Source organism: Eptatretus burgeri, chromosome 10 (genome assembly GCF_056783735.1).
Source record: "Eptatretus burgeri isolate ZD-2024b chromosome 10, Ebu_testis_v1, whole genome shotgun sequence".
NCBI lineage: Eukaryota > Metazoa > Chordata > Myxini > Myxiniformes > Myxinidae > Eptatretus > Eptatretus burgeri.
The window spans coordinates 52,550,768-52,567,891 of record NC_140970.1 but is presented as its reverse complement, the minus strand read 5'-3'; the positions used below and the strand labels follow the sequence as shown (position 1 = coordinate 52,567,891).

The following is a 17,124-nucleotide window of genomic DNA, read 5'->3' as shown; positions in this document are numbered from 1 at the left end:
ACAACGGGTTTGGGCTAACTACACATGTACCTATGAAGATATCTCACCTGAGGGCCCTTTATGGTGTAATGCGAATTTCCACAGCCATAACAATATGTTTCAAATTTCAACGTGATTGGACACATGGTCTAGCTGCCAGAATTATTTCTTTTCTTTTTTACTTGAATAAGGCTCACTTGGCTGTACCTGGATGGGTATGAGAATAGAGGAGTAGCAACTGAAACCCAAATCCTATTCAGGCTCCTCCTGATGACTTCATATTTGCTTTTTGCTTGTTTGGGCTCTTTCTGATTACTCCAATGCAGGACTGTACCTCTTTGGTCTTCCATTTGATTTGAATTGAATTTATTTTAGTCCTATTCTAAATTTAATGGAATAATAATAAACATCATGGGTCAGGGTCAGGTGTCCGATCAAAGTGGTGTTGCATCAAAGTGGGACATTTTGGTACCCGGTCAGCAGTTATAAAGTGGCAGTTCCAATTATGTCTTATTAATTACGTAACACACCAGGACACAAATGACACACAAAACTACACAAACACCACACAAAAGAAGTCCGAGTGAGGGTCTTCAATCTTTGATTGCTCTTTTTCTTGCTTATTTTCTTATTAGAAGGCGATGCTCTGGTCGAAGGATGTATCAAGCTGCTTTATATACCTTAACCAGGTGTGCGTTTAAAACATGGGAATTATAATGGATTTTTGTCGTTAATTAGCCTAATTAACTCAGGACATCATGATGATCATTTTGGTGTATCATATTCCACATGAGAACGCTCGAGTAAACTCCACAAAAAAAAAACATCACACACACACACACACACGTACTATCGGCTATTCCTGAAATATAGTATAACTTAAAGGATTGCTATAAATGATGTTTCCCTGTTTGTGTAACTCTATTGCACTCACCTTGTCCTTTGTCATTCATTTCCTTGATATCAGTATTTATATATTTTTACTGATTTTGTCAATTCATGACTTCATATATCAATAAGCTGTGGTGTTTTTTAAGGTCTACATAACTCAAGTCATCCCCCCATCCATACCCATGATAGCTTCCACTTCAAATGACCCCATTCTGAAGCATTTCCTTTTTACCCTCGCCAAAGGAGATGGTATTGCATTTGGATCCGTTTGTCTGTTTGTCCACACAGAATGCGCTAATGTAGGCCACAAAAGAGGACAGGAGAAAAAACTCAGAGTGAGAGGAGGAAGGAAGAGGAGAGAAGTGCACGAGAAGAGATGGAAAAAAGGATGATATCCTGCAATAAAGAACAATTATTTTACAACTTATTTTACAAATGAAGAACAATTACAAGAACAATACTTCCCCTGTAAAGCTTCTGCAAGGAATTTCAGCATGACTGTAATTTATTATAAAATAATTGATATCTTCAATCAAGATATCTTCAATCTCCTTTCTATTTTTCATGATATATACACCTTTGGCCAAACAAAAAAGGAGTTCGTTTCCGGTTTCCTACCGACCCATTGCTTTTATATGCGACCCTACGATTTTTGTTGACAATTTGGACTCGGGCGCGTTTGACTCGGGCGCCACCATTTTGAATCCCGCGTGTTACGTCAGTGAGAGTTTCAAAATGGCGGCGCCCGAGTCAAACGCGCACGAGGACCGCTTTGTGGATCGGTCTATTCACGGTTAGTTTCACCTATTGTGGTGGTGATGATGGTGACAGTGGTGATGGTGGTGATGGTGATGGTGGTGATTGGTGTGGTGGTGGCAGTGGTGGTGTGGTGGTGGTGGTGGTGGTGGCAATGGTGTGGTGGTAGTGGTGTGGTGTGGTGGTCGTGGTCGTGGTGGAGGAAGTGGTGGTGGGTGGTGTGGTGATAGTGGTGGTGTGATAGTGGTGTGGTGGAGGAGGTGGTGGTGGGTGGTGTGGTGGTGGCAATGGTGTTGTGGTGGTGATAGTGTTGGTGTGGTGGTAGTGGTGTGTTGGTGGTGGTGGAAATTGTGTAGTGGTGGTGGTGTGGTGGTGGTGGTGGTGGTGGTGGTGGTGGTGGTGGTGGTTTAAAAAAAAGGTTTAAGGTGCAATATATTTTAGGTATATGAAGGAAAATAAACATTTTTAATCAAGTTATCTGAATGTATTCATGGCAAAAAAATTGTCAAAAAAAAAAATTCCCTACCTACCCAATTTTTTTTGGCCATGCAATAGGAAACAAATGTTTTTCTTTTTTTGGCCTTTGCCAAGGGCATTATTGGCATATCTAGAATTGGAATTCCAGATAAGGTATTGTCATCGTGCACCGTCCATTCATCAATCTCCTATTTTGACTTCTCCGGCCAAACCGCTGGGCAGATCCGGCCGAAATTTGGCAGCAAGGTTCCACTCCTGACTGGTAATGGAGATTGCAAAGCTCGTTCCGGTCATCTGACTTTAAGTAAGTCAAAATGGCAGACTTAGTAAGTTCCCTCAAAAATCTCCTTCTCCAGACCCCCCAATCAGAATGCGACAAAATTTTGGTTACAACATTAGGCCAGGGTAGGGATGTTAAATTGTGGAGGCCATGCCGATCAGATGACTGAAAGTGTGTCGAAATGGCAGACAGTAAATCATTGGAAAAATCTGTAAATTCCTTCAAAAATGTTCTTCTCCTGACACACCAGTCAAAATGCTACCAAATTTGGGTTGCAACATTAAGCCAGGGCCAAGACAAGCTACAGATCCAGTGGTCCAATATTTATTCTCACCTTACGTGCAGCAGTGATATTGGCTGCTTTATGTGCATGTAGTATTCAGGATAATCTTTTCTCGAAGGCAAGCGTAGGAAGGACTCGCACAATATCCGTCCCTGTCGATCTCTTTCTGACTGCAGAGCCATCAACAGCTGATGCAATGGTCCATCCCCCTCCATCAAGCTTTCTGCCTCCAAATGATGCCCAGAGCCTAAGTCTTGTACATCTTCTGCATATCAGTAAGGAAAGACAGGAGAGAAAATATTTTTGCAGCAATTTTGTGTTTTAGGGTTAGGGTTAGAAATATTGTAAAACATTTCTGCATGATCCTCAAGAAAACTCAGATCAAACTTTTGCATCATATATAATGAAGCTTACAACGCTATACAAAATAACTTCACGATGTGGTTCCCAAAGGGTATAGTAACATACCATGGGAGTTCTGCTCATCCTCACTCTCGGATCCATATTGCAACGACATTGTGATGGCTGACAAACGGTCACCCTGGGCCGTCCGACGGTTCCTAAGGCACACGTGCCACATGAGTGGTGGCTGACAATAAAATATCATGAAGAAAAAAAAGAAAAAAAAAAAAACAACATCCCAAAGTCATGCTATTGATTTCAATCCCATTTGACCAAATCGCATAGGAGACAGCCAACAAATTGATTTTTATTTTGAGGCCAAGGAATACAAAGGAGAAATTTGAAAGAAAGACAGGTCAGGTCAGGTATGAGAGCATGCGCCAGAGCAGTGCGTCGCTGCTTCCACTTTCCGCCAGTACTCCAGGGGCCTCCGTCTGGCCATCCCCCAGGCAGATGCCTGGCCTCATCCCCATCTCCTTGAGATGCTAATCAACCTGCTGCAACCACGAGGCATGTGGTCGGCCCATTGGCCTCCTCCACTCACGAGGCTCCCTCACTGAGAGAATCTAGTGAGCAGGATCAGCGTCAGGAAAACGACCCACATGTCCATACAGCCGCAGCTGACGCTCACGGACTATGTAGCTAACTGGGATGTGACTACACCAATGGAGGAAATGGGTGGGGTTGCGACTTCAATGATATTTTCAGCTATATCAGCGAGTTGCTCGATATTCACTGAATAGCTAGTTGAAACAAGGATATGCTGAGCATTGATTGTCAATCCTTGGAGAAAAAGCTGCTTGAATAGTGTTACGGCTGTGGAAATTTGCAATACACCAGAAAGGTCCTCAGGCTAGATATATCGATAAGTTCATGTGTAGTTCGTCCACACCCGTTGTTTAGAGGGAATATGTGTGATTCATCCGGGCTGCGACACTTTGAGTTGGCCATTTTTCTTTCTCTATCGTTATTTTGGACCAATAAGTCCGCCAACAACTCAAACACCACCACTTTCACCTCTTTACCTCCACAACTCCACCCCGCAAACATCGCTTCACTGGCAGTCCCAAACGACGCCCGCCAACAAACTCAAACCACCACAGCAAACCCCCCACCACCTTCACCTTTCTCCTTCCACACCCATCAACCACACCACCTGTCAACACCCAACGTTGTGCTGTCCAGGGCCCGTTCAGTAATTGTTGCCGAAAGCGTCAAGCCACGAGTACAAATGGATGCCTTTACGGGATAGGAAATTTGGATCAGGAGAGGCTCACGCCCCTTTTTGCTCGACCAATGGCTAAACGTCGGGTGGTGTGGCCCCGCCCCCAAGCGCGATGCATGTGGACTCCTTTTAGGAGGGAATTTGGATCAGGAGAGGCTCACGCCCCTTTTTGCCCGACCAATGGCTAAACGTCGGGTGGTGTGGCCCCACCTCCAAGCGCGTTTTGATCCGCGAATCTGCATACACTCTCCTCCTCCGGTCTATAAAGACGCGAGCACAAGGCGACTCGCGAGTGTCGAGTTTGGGCGTGTTGGGTTGTGCTGAGCTGTGCGGTGCTGTGCTGGCTGGGCTGGTCGAGTGAAGACGAAGGTCTTCGTGGAGGTTGTCGTTGCCGGGTCGAGGGACGAGTCGCGGAGCGAAGCAGGGACGCGGAAGAGGACTCAGGGGCGAGAGTTCGCCGTAGTCGGTGCGGTCCCGAGACCCTGCTAGCGGGACGAAGTGTCCGCCATTCCCCTCTCCCAACCCCGAGCATCAACAATTCCCCCCCCCCCCATCCATGCTGAGATAGCGCCGGTAACCCCGTCCGTTCCCCAACCCAACCGTGGTGCCAACCAACACGTGCCTGCGCAACGCACACCAAAGGAGCTCACCGACCATACCAGGGGCACGGAGTCAGGCGCGTTACGCGGACATTGCGGCTAGGCCGTCATCGCGCCACGAGGGCGCGGGTAAGACCCCTTCGCTCTCGTGGACCTGGCCGATCACCCAGGTCCCACGTTCATTTGGTTCACAGACCTGTCTGCCTCCTTGCCTGTGAGGGTGGCTTGTATTTTCTTTGCTTTTGGTGTAAATGTGTGTGTGTGTGTGGCGCCAGTCTATTAAGTAAACCCGTATAAGTGCTTGTACATTGCTGTATTCCGTTTTAACTCTGCGTATTGTTCTTGCTTTGACTGTGTACGTGCATTTTTGTATGATTATAAAATACGTGCTTGTCTGCGTGCGAATCAAAAGTGCTCGTCAAACTGTTTCCCGTTTCATTGCGTCCTTTCCTCTGGTTGAAATTTCCATCTTGCATCACGTAAGAAATTGGTAGTGGGTTGAAACACCCGATAAATAAAACTGAACCGTCGAGGTCGGCGATAACTCCGCTCGGTTATCCCTTTGGCACGAAATGATCCGCTTAAGCGGTTCGTGTCCGAAGTCAACCTGCGGCGTGGAACAACTCCTCGGTACTCTACCCGCGCGGGTACTTAGGTATATCGACATTCAACGATTCACCCTATTTCGCTCAGGTAGAATGCGGACTGGGTTGTGGTGAGGTTAAACCCCCACCCATGGCTAGCTCCTTGGCGGTAGTTCCAAGAGGGTCACGACTGAATTGTCCGTCTGGTGGGCGACGCGGCTGCCATTAGAGGTACGGGGCCGATCGCACGCCAGGCGGGCCAGAATTCGTAACAATATGTTATCCTCCAGGTTATTGTCACCGAACAATTGTCGCATCCTTCATCGCAAATGAGAAGGCTTACAATCCCCCAGCTACTCTGAATAAAGAAGTTGATGCAAGTGTTTTTGCAATGATGCAGATGTGGGCGAACGAGCTCTGCCTTGAGGGAGTCATATGACCTTTCAGTGGGTGGCTCAATGAGAATGCTCTGCACCTCTTGTGCTATCTCTGGCTGAAGAGAAGCCACGACATATGCAAATTTGGTATATGGGTGAATATAGAGAAGCCACGACATATGCATATGCTGAAGAGAAGCCACGACATATGCCACGACATACTGTGCTGTGATTCCTTGGGTTAGAAAATGCATCAACTTGAGCGAACCATATGGCAGGGTCGTTTGCCCAAAACGGAGGTAGCTTCAAATTAACAGCTGCGACAGGAAGTGCGACGAACGGACGACTTTCATTTGACATGACGGAACATGCAATGGATCACTCACGTCAAATCACGTCGCCTTTGTCAGATCTTGATCACGTCGGGGTCACTAATTGTGGTGATTATTCCTTTCAGTATGCTGGTTGTGATGATGATGCTTAAACCAGAACAAAATAAATTTCACTCGTATTTAAAATGCAAAGACATGTTGTAAATGAAGTCCGGCTGATGATTACTCCTCCTTCGTCTCTCCAGTGGTTGGTGAAGGAAGGATTTATTGGTGTTGAGCCGCTGCAGCTTTAAAATGGTGTCGAAGATGGCAAGCAGAAGAGATTCGTTTGTTGCAGTCGTGGTTGTTTTGCCAAATAAACGAACTTCACTTCGCTCAATAGTCTTGGTAATGTCAAACAAAAGTCACGATTAATTATTCACGTGTTGAGTGACTCGTGAATCGGGATGAGAAAATGCTTGCAAGTAAAGGCACACGAGCTTCTTACATGTCGTGATGACGAGCTCTCGTTTGCCCTTGCCTTCCAGCATCCCCCGTCTTGATTGGCTCTCTGAAAGGATGCAACTGATTGGCTACGAGAGTTCACTTGTTTGCTTTATGACAAATATTCGCAAAATAAAAAATAATGAATGAGCCACTACAAATGGATTGAAGTGGTTGATGATGTAACTGTTATTGATGCTGGGAATTCAAATTCAGAACCTGCCTGATTATTATTATTCTTTTGTCATAAAATCATTGAATATTTAGATATTTGTTAGAAATGGAGTCATCGTTGTTGGGCAATGGCACGACTTGGTGGCTGCACAGGGATTCACCAAGGCAAGTGGAACCTTGCCCAAACAAGTTATGGTCATAAAGTCCATGGGTAGCTGTGTGGTCCTTGATAGGCATGGGGCATGCCTGGGATGCATCCATAAAAGTGAAATGAGGGAAAGAGAGAAGGATGACGAGAAGTCATTGGGGTATCAGGCAGTGGAAAAAGTAGAGATCAAGAAAGAAGACATCAATGTGCCTTATTGAAGCAGTGAGATAAAGGAAGGAGAACACCAGGTGAGAGACAATGAAGTCCCTTCAATGGAATCACATTGCATTGTGTTATGCTCGGGGGGACTCTCCCTTTGAAACGAGTGCACTTAAATATCCTGTTTCAGTAGTATTTGCTTAAATATCCTGTTTCAGTAGTATTTGCTTAAATATCCTGTTTACTGCAACTGCTCTAAATCCAGGCCGCAACCAATTCTGTCAATCGGGGTGCAGTTACCGCCTTCTTCGGTGTGGTCATGTGATTTTGCCTTACGATGTGATTGTGACCTCCAAGCATATGGAGTTATCAAATGTGTATCCTTCCTTCCCTGTCATACCCAACTGCTCCTGGACTCTGTGTCTTTTGCACCTGAGAAGGTGGAGAAGGTTATTTCAACCCTCGACTCTGACTCTGCTACTGGACCAGATGGCATCAGCTCACATCTCCAAAAAACCTGATCTACCGCTCTTGCCCATCCTCTCTCTGCCAATTTCATCCTGGCATTTGTGCTGACATCTTCCATCTGCTTGGAAATCCATGACATCTCTGCACTGCATAAAAAAGGTGCAAGAACTGATCCCCTAAACTACAGACCTATTAGCTTTCTTCCAATCATTGAATCCATCATCGCAGTTGATATGAAATCCTTCCTTTTCTCCAACAACCTCATCTCAGATTACCAATTTTGTTTCAGACCAGGTCACTCCACCTTGGACATGCTGCTTCTGCTCACCCAACAATGGATGGAGGCCCTCAATATCAGACACGAGTTCAGGCTGTCTCTCTGGACATATCTCATGCTTTTGATACAGTCTTTCAATCCTGACAAACCCCACACTCATCTATATCTGAAAGGACTGTCTGGCAAACCCTCCTATCTACTTTCTTAACAATCCTCTTGAGGTAGTTCAGTCATTCAAACTCTTGGGTCTCACCATCAGCCATGATCTTTCTTGGGTAAACCACATTTCAACGTTGGCCTCCAAAGCCAGCCGCCGACTGGGCATCCTCCGTCATACAAAGTCTTTCCTTGGCACACCCGAACTCCTATCCACCGAAAAGGCCTTCATCCGCAGCTTGTTGGAGTACTGCCCCTGCTTCATAATTTACTCAATGTGACACCGTGGAAACCAAGGCCTTTAAGATTATTGGAATCACCAAAAATGAAGCTGATTCTATGGGCTTATCACTTCACCATCACAGACAGGTCAGTGGTCTCTCCCTATCTTACACCACCTCCTTTCTGGTCTTGCATCCTCTGCTCTTTCCATGCTTTGTTTCCCACCCCAGGTTTCTGCAGGGCTTTCATGGTCCACCATCAACCACCTTTTGGTGAAACTACTTAAATCCAGGATCAATGCTCAGCTCCACTCATTTGTTCATCATTTTTCCCACTTGTGGAAACAACTTACACATCCTCTTCGATCTCATTCTTCCCTCCAGTTTTCAAGACAGCTGTTTACCACCATCATAGATCGACCCCGATCCAAAATCATGATCTTTTCTACTCTCGTTAACCCTGCACCCCAAATCCTTCCTCCTTCCATATTTCCAGTTTGTCCCTCAGAGTTTCCTTCTGTGTCCATCTTGTCTACTCCACACATACATGTTTTGAGTCCTGTTTACCTCTGCCAACAAAGGTGGAAGGAGGTTATATTTTCAACCCTGTCTGTTTGTTACTAACGAAATCTAAAGATTTCGTAAGTATATTGATGACTTCCATCCTCTGTTTGTGTGTTTGTTTGTTTGTGTGTGTGTGTTTGTGTGTTTGTTTGTAGGCACGATAACTCGAGAATGGAAGAAGCTACCAATGTCAAATTGCACCACGTGATTCAGGAGGGTGATGGCTCGCGCTGATTAGATTTTGGTCAAAATCAGTCAAAGGTCAAGGTCACAGTGAGGTCAAACATTCGATTTTTGATGGTTTGGTACAGAATCATCATAGAAACTTCTGGTTTGCTTCACTACCTTCTCAAAAGATATCTTTTATTAGACAAGGTCAGAGGTCAAGTTGACGATTTCGTAAGTACCAGTCTATGACTGCTTGTTTGTCTGTTTGTCTGCAGGATATCTCAAAAACTTGTGGACGGATTCGGATGAAACTTGGTGGGCAGATTGGGCATGTGACAAAGATGAACTGATTAGATTTTGGGGTAAATCCGGATCTGTATCCTCAACTTTTTAAGTGATTCTTCACCATTGAGAGATAGGGCCAAAAACTATATATAACATGATGTTTCAAAAATGTATTGGGCCCGATATGTTCTTGTGGATGAGGAACTGCGTGGCGGAAGTATGAACTCTACCGAGTGCCCTTCTAGTTTTGTCTGTTACATCCTGAACCATTCAGTGTACTGGCTCTTCCATGAGCCTCGAATATGTATACAAAAAAAAGTGGCTGACAATTCAACCTGATAAAAATTAAATGCTTTGGAGATATTGACAGAAATTTAAAACTAAGACCCGGTTATGTCTTTGTGTTGCAAATGCTTCCATCTAAATTAATTTCACGAGTTCTGTGTCCCTTTTAAAAGCAATACAGTGCAAAATTTCAGCTTGGTCCAGTGTTTAGAATTATTGTGTTGACATAAAGATAGACAGACAACCATGATGAACATAGTGCACTCTCCTTTTGGCAAAGTCTCAAAAATAAAATAAAAAGCATCATAAGCTAGTCAAACATGTAAATCCAAATGCAACTTTACACCAAATTGTGACATCTCAGAATACAAAATATCCCTCTACCCCTCTACATATTTCTCAAAGCATGGGCTCTAACCAAACTCAGTGTAGACTTTACCATTTTGTTAACCAGAAAAATCAGGTCAGAGTGCATTCCTCAGAATTCAAACTTAAATTATCATTCTAGTTCTCCACATTTCAGAGTCCTACCGGATACGCAAGCTGCTCTTTACAGGCCCACTGCTTTGCTCCAACTCTGCACGTTTCTGCATAAACATCTTGCGAATCACGTGTGCATCCTGTGAAAGATGCAGGAATGAATAAGACAGAAAATAAATTTGAAGCTTCATCAATGGTTGCAGGAGGGTAACATAAAGCACAAGATGAGGTAATTCAAAGGTTGAAAATCAGATCAGAAAACACAAAACATTAAGCTATCTATTTCAGGCTAGTTTCACGACATATATCATGAGTGACTGAGAAAATAAAGCGGAAAAAAAAATAAAGCAATTCTCTGGTAATGCAAAAAAGAACTAGAAAGAGCAATCAAAGATTGCAGACCCTCGCCAGAACTTGTTTTGTGTGGTGTTTGTGTACTGGTGTTATTAGGATGATCCTTATTCAGGATTTATTTTCTGACCCGAGGAACTTGAGTTGCCCTCAAAGACTTGAGACTTGGCTCAAGTGACTTCTTGATATATCTGCCCGGAGGAAGAGGCCTCCATAGCTGGCGATGACGTCACCGTGTGTGTGGATCCTCCATCCCTGTCAGAAATCCGTCATGCAATGAGGAAACTCAAAAGTGGTGGAGTCGCTGGGTGTGACATCACCATGGCAGAACTGCTGAAATGTGCTGAGACTGCGATCTGTGAGGTATTACAATGCCTTTTCATAAATTTCTGGAATTCTGAGCATGTTTCAGCAGAGTGGAGGAATGGCATAATAATGCCCCTCTTCAAATGCAAAGGGCCCTGCTCTAACTGCAGTAGCTAATAGCCTGATCACCCCACTCTCAATCCCTGGGAAGGTATTTGCTCACGTTCTTCTGAACCATATTCACTCCTTCCTGCTACAACGTCGACATCCCAAGCAATCTGATTTCACCCCAAACAGGTCTATGATGGATGATCTACTAGCCCTCCACATTCTCACAGAACTTCATCGGGAATTTAAGCGTCCATTAAATGTGGCGTATAATAATCAATATCAAGGCCGCATTTGACTCGGTTGATCGGACATCCCTATGGAAGGTGTTGAGAAGCAAGGGAGTTGCCTGATCACTTTTCAACCTGATCTGGAACCTACATGAAGATACAACAGCATGTGTTCGAGTGAACACTAATCTATCACCTCATTTTCCCACGTCTTCTGGTGTTTGGCAGGGCTGCGTCCTTTCTCTCTCCCTCTTCTGCGCCATGGACTGGATCATGTCAAGGTGTGCAGATTAGCTTGGAATTGACGTCAGTAGAAAGTCATCACTGATCTACTCCATGCAATGTTGCCATTGGTCCATTCCCTCCCCCCCCCCTTACTAGTACTTATCTCAGAGCGTGGTCGTGGAGTCAGTGGACAACATCATCAACATAAATTAATCTGGATACTGCAGCCCTGGTGTGCTCTGTCATGGGGCAACTAGATGCTGTCTGGAAACAGCACCGCCTTAGTTTACCATCAAAGCTCCGCATTTAAAGAAAATGCATCCTACATGTTCTCCTCTGTGGTTGTGAGACCTGGACATTTTTGAAAAAGGACCAAGACACCCTACATTCTACAAGCTTTCCATATGCGATGTCAACACCGCATCCTTGGGCTCGATGGTATAACCGAGTCTCAAACACAATCATTTGTGAGTTCACTAGACTTGGCCCGATCACACTAGATATCGCAAGGAGACACTACTCCCTGTTTGGACATGTCCACCACTTAAGTTTACATGTACTAGCCCATATCTCCCTGGAATGTGCCATGAACCTTTACCATGGTCACCGACCCGATCTAACATGGCACCGTCCTTAAGGACGCCTCTAGACCCTCTTGGTTATGCCAGTGCACCAATGAGATTGGCCTTAGCCCATGTGAACATTGGCAGAAGGTGGAAGATTGACAGTTGTGGGGATCGCTGTGCCCTTTGTGTAGTAGTAGTAGTAGTAGTAGTAGTAGTAGTAGTAGTAGTAGTAGTAGTAGTAGCAGTAGCAGTAGCAGTATCATAAGATTCATAAGCACTTACAGTTTTACACGGCTTCATTTGACATTCCTGTTTACGAGAAAATATATACATATCCTCTCACTGAGCTTCATGGTTTTCTTCAAATGACAAGTCTCTATCTTGAAGAAATACCGAGAAACTTAAAAAAAAAAAAATATATATATATATATATATATATATATATATATATATCAAAATCTCTTATTTTTGAGCTAATGTTGTGACATGCGAGTTTCTGCCGTTTAAGAACAGCATGGTGATTTTCTGACCATTCTGGGCTGGCAGGTTGTCATTTCTCACGTGATTTTAATGTTGCTGTGTAAAGTAGGCTATCACAAGGCATGAAAATCGAGTCCCAAGATGTTTTCCTCCATTTTGATGCTGAACAAGTGCAGGTATGCCTGGTGTTGGCTTAATGGTTAGAGTGGTGGGCTTGGGATCCCAGGGTCCTGAGTTCAAATCCCACTCAGCTGTTGCATTAATACCAGGTGGGGTTAACTTGGCCTGTCATCCTTCCGAGATCGGCAAAATGAGTGCCAGCTTGCTGGTATCCTGTGTCGGAGTGGAGACCCGTCCAGGATTGTGTCCAATAGCCAAGGAGACTGCTTCGGCAGCACCAACGCTCTGCAGAGTATGGTCCCAATGAGTGGAAGTGCAGGTGTGAGAAAATGTTGGTTATGGTCTTTAACGTAATGAGTTTCCAAACTTGACGAAAAACATATTGTGAAGAAAAATGCCCTGAAGGTCCTGTTGAAAAAAAAATGTAAATAAAAAATAAAGAGGCCTCTAGCCAGGGACAATTACCTTCATGAGCCTGAAATTATGTGGCAAAAGGAAATCATTTACAAGACAAAACAAAATAAAAAGGACAAATAAAGTGGAAAATTATGTCGTTTTCCCACCTTGAAAACTTGTGAGCCTGGCTCATTGTATGTCCGGGCATTTTTCACCAGCAAATCCACATCACGTGCCATTTCTGCAATGGTGCAATATGACCCTGCCTGTCAAGGTAAAAGGTCATGGTAAAATTAAAATCGGTGGGAAAACTGCACCCCTCTACCCCACCCTCAAAAGACTAATTGTTCAGGGGTAAACTGACCTGTCTGTACAAAACATACAATTATTCAATCAAAATAAAACCCCAGGTTTGCTTTGACTGCCAATAACATTAAAAACAAAATGAGAATGAATGTCTGTTGAACAGAAGTTATACCTGACCTCGTATTGAGACAGAAAGAATATGGTGAGAGAATAATGGTGGGTATAACCAGATACCTACTCTAGCGTGCATCACCTCTCCATATTTATTGGTGTATCTGCTGATGTCACATGATATTGTGCACAACTGTATAACAGGCTAACCAGAAAATGGCACTGGAACGGCTCACGGTATCCGAGTACCTTACGTGGTTGACCCCTTTAACGTAAAAGAGTGAAAGAAGAATGATGTAATTTTGGGTCGCACTCATAATATTGCACTTGGATTTTTTGCAATTCACTGTTAGCATCCCAATCAGCGTTTTTTTCTCAAACTATATGACAGCCAGACTTGTAGTTCAAACTCATGAATTTGATAATGACAACTCCAATCATCAAGATGCTTCACTTCACTTCCAGTATGTCAACGTGTATATTGTAAGCTATTGCTAATGAGTGATAAAAACAAGAACAGATTTGGTCGCTGCCTATGATTCTGACCTAATCACACTTTACACCTTGCAAACACACTACAGCCTTACAACCAAAATCTCCTGTTAGTTCCTAGCACCAATATGAAGGCTTTTTGGCAATCAAGCATTGTTCAGATAAGCTCCGCAACCATGTACTGCACTGCATTTTGAAGTTTGGATGATCTTATTAATAACGATTTTTAAATGCTTCTCAAAATTCTATCCCATTCACTCACTTTTAGACACATTGCCACAACTCTCATAAATTTATGGAGTCCTGAATCAAAAAAAAAAAACAAAGAAGAGGGCAAGGCTGTGGTTCTGGACATATCTCAGACATTCGATAGTCTGCACATTTTCTCCACTTGCCAAACTTTCTGTCTGCAGCACACAAAGCCATTTTCTTTCCTGACTGGACGTGTTCAACTTGCACTGACCACTTGTAGCTCTCAACGGAATTCTTTAATATTCAATTAAATAACAGCAGGAATGCCCCAAAGAAGTGTCTCGGGCAAAGTCCTGTTTCATATATATATATATATATATATATATATATATATATATATATATATATATATATATATATATATATATATATATATATATATATATATATATATATATATATATATATATATATATATATACACAGATATATATATACACATATATATATATATATATATATATATATATATATATATATATATATATATGACCTTTCTGATGCTCTGGAAAACCCTCTTTTATTCTTCGCAGATGACTCCATGTTATACCATAAAATACCACGTCCCACTACTGGGCTGACAGCAGCTGCTTCACTCTGCTGATCTTGAACTGATCAGATGCTCATCTAACACTTGAAATGTGTCATTCAAGCAAAAATCTCACATCATCACCGTCACTCCGGATCAGTGAACAAACACATCTCATTCAAACACAAATGTGTAGTGTTTGTGTAGTTTTGTGTGGTGTATTTTGTGTGGCATTTGTGTACTGGTGTGTTATGTAACACAGGTCTGCGACCAGAAAATTGTTTCATATTTATTGGGTGAATTTTATCAATTTTTACCTGCTGATTTCAAAAATGACAAAGAAATTATCCTATCACGTATAGTTTCTTCACAAAATCGATCATTGCATTTTACCAGTGTGTCCAAGTTTGATTATTGTTTTACTATTTTATCCTAATGTAATAAATATCCCCTTTCTCTAATCCCATTACTTTTTCTTTTCAGATCTGTACATGATTGGAAACAATAATGGCTTCTTGAGGATGTGCAACCAGCCCAGACAAATTTTGTTACATTTGTGGCGAGTTTATGACTAAGAAACGTCAGAGATACATTACTTACTTTGTTTAAAAATCTTACGATGCCTAATTGGTGTGAAATTAGGAGACCAAGATAAGACTTGGGCTCCTCATAAGGTCTGATCAATTTGTGTTGAAGAACGAAGACAATGGACAAAATGTACAAAGAAATCTTTGTATGATATGGAGTTCCAATGATATGGAGTTCCAATGATATGGAGAGAGCCTAAAAAATCACAGTGATGACTGCTACTTTTGCTCATGTAAGGTACAAGGACACAATTCAAAGAGTGTGAAAAACATTGTTTATCCAAATCTCTCATCTGCATTGCGACCTGTTGCCCATGGACCAGATGTTCCAGTCCCATCACCACCAGGAAACCTTGAAGACATACACTTAAGTTCTGAGTCAGAAAGCAGCAATGATGATGTAGACTTCAATAGTGGTAAAAGTGAAGAACCTCAACTATTCAACCAGTGTGAATTAAATGATCTAGTGAGGGACTTGGGACTTGCAAAGGCGTCAGCAGAGCTTTTAGGCTCCAGACTTAAATCCAAGAGTCTTTTAGCTCAGGGTGCATCATTCCCTTGGTATCGTAACCGAGAAAAAGTGTTTGTTCCGTATTTTGCTCAAGAAAATGATTTGGTTTATTGTACAGATCCATCAGGACTAATAGAAACGTTTGGCATAAGTTACAGCCCTGATGAATGGAGACACTTTATTGACTCTTCAAAGAGAAGTCTTAAAGCAGTTCTTTTGCATAATGGTAATAAATATGCTTCCATCCCTGTTGGACACTCAGTGATCATGAAGGAGACGCATGAAAATTTGGTGTTACTCTTAAACATGATTAAATACAAAGATCACAACTGGATGATTTGTGGTGACTTGAAGATAATTTGCATGTTACTTGGACAACAGTCAGGCTACACAAAGTTTCCTTGTTTCTTGTGTGAGTGGGATAGTAGAGCCAGGGACCTCCATTGGTCTCAAAAACAATGGCCAAGTAGGGATACGCTTACACCAGGGACAAAGAACATCCCTCAAGAAAGCTTGGTGAATCCGAAAAGGGTTCTTTTGCCTCCTCTACATATAAAACTTGGCCTGATGAAGCAATTCGTAAAAGCTTTGCCACAGGATGCAGAAGGCTTCAAGTATTTGCGTAGTAAGTTTCCTGCTCTGTCAGATGCCAAGGTTAAAGAGGGTGCATTTGTTGGACCAGATGTAAGAAAACTCGTCAAGGATGAAAATTTTGAAAACTCTCTTCGTGATCCTGAAAAAGATGCATTAGTCGGGTGGTAGGAAGGGGGAATCACCACCAGAAGAGGGACAAATTTTCATCCAACTTTTACAGACCAGTTTTTTGTGTAGATTACGAATATGAAAGGTGATCAGCCAGGTTTGGGGGCTTTTCCGAGATATTGCGGGTCAAATGTCAACCGGGGTCAAATTTAGCCAATTATGAGTTTTTACTATAAAACTGATTCTGAAAGCTAAAATACTCTGTATTTATGGCTCGTTTATACTTTCAAGTGTCTAATCTTTATCAAAACAAAAATCAAATCATTTTAGGGCTGACCATCACTCAAAGTTCAAAGGTGAACAAATAACAACCTAACCAGTGAAAAAACAGATAAAATGCCAAAAACTGGTCTATGATGCTGAAAATTGTATTTCAATGTTTCATCTAAGCTAAAATAGAGGAACGGGCACCCCTGCCCATTTTCCCACCCATGTGACGATTGGGACATTCAATCAGTTATAACCAATTTCGTCTGATTGAAACGGCACAAGCTGAACTAGCCCAACAGATGGCAGACAGAGGATATTGTCTACCTTTAATTCCATCTTCTGCAAGCGACACTGTTCAAACGTTCTTTGGTGGGATAAATTTGACTGTAAGAAGGAAAATGCTGCAGGAAGTATTCATACTACACATGGAATCGGATTCCGAGAGAGGGACACACAATCAGTGTTGCGACCAACACCTGAAATTCAAACATCATGGCGACGGGCCATGGAAGGAACTCTAGCTGTGCTT

The 17,124-nt window shown here is 42.8% G+C and overlaps 1 protein-coding gene across 9 annotated transcripts in view; it reads right to left on the bottom strand.

Moving 5' to 3' along the window:
- Positions 1-17,124, bottom strand: part of PBRM1 (polybromo 1) — a 256,688-nt gene that overhangs the window by 172,553 nt on the left and 67,011 nt on the right. For all 9 annotated transcript variants that reach the window (XM_085898354.1, XM_085898359.1, XM_085898355.1 and 6 more), the window contains exons 8-11: positions 13,003-13,101; positions 10,105-10,193; positions 3,135-3,226; positions 2,718-2,931 (exon numbers count right to left, since the gene is read on the bottom strand). In XM_085898354.1, coding sequence (XP_085754480.1) covers positions 2,718-2,931; positions 3,135-3,226; positions 10,105-10,193; positions 13,003-13,101 — 494 coding nt within the window. The remainder of the gene's footprint in view (positions 1-2,717; positions 2,932-3,134; positions 3,227-10,104; positions 10,194-13,002; positions 13,102-17,124) is intronic.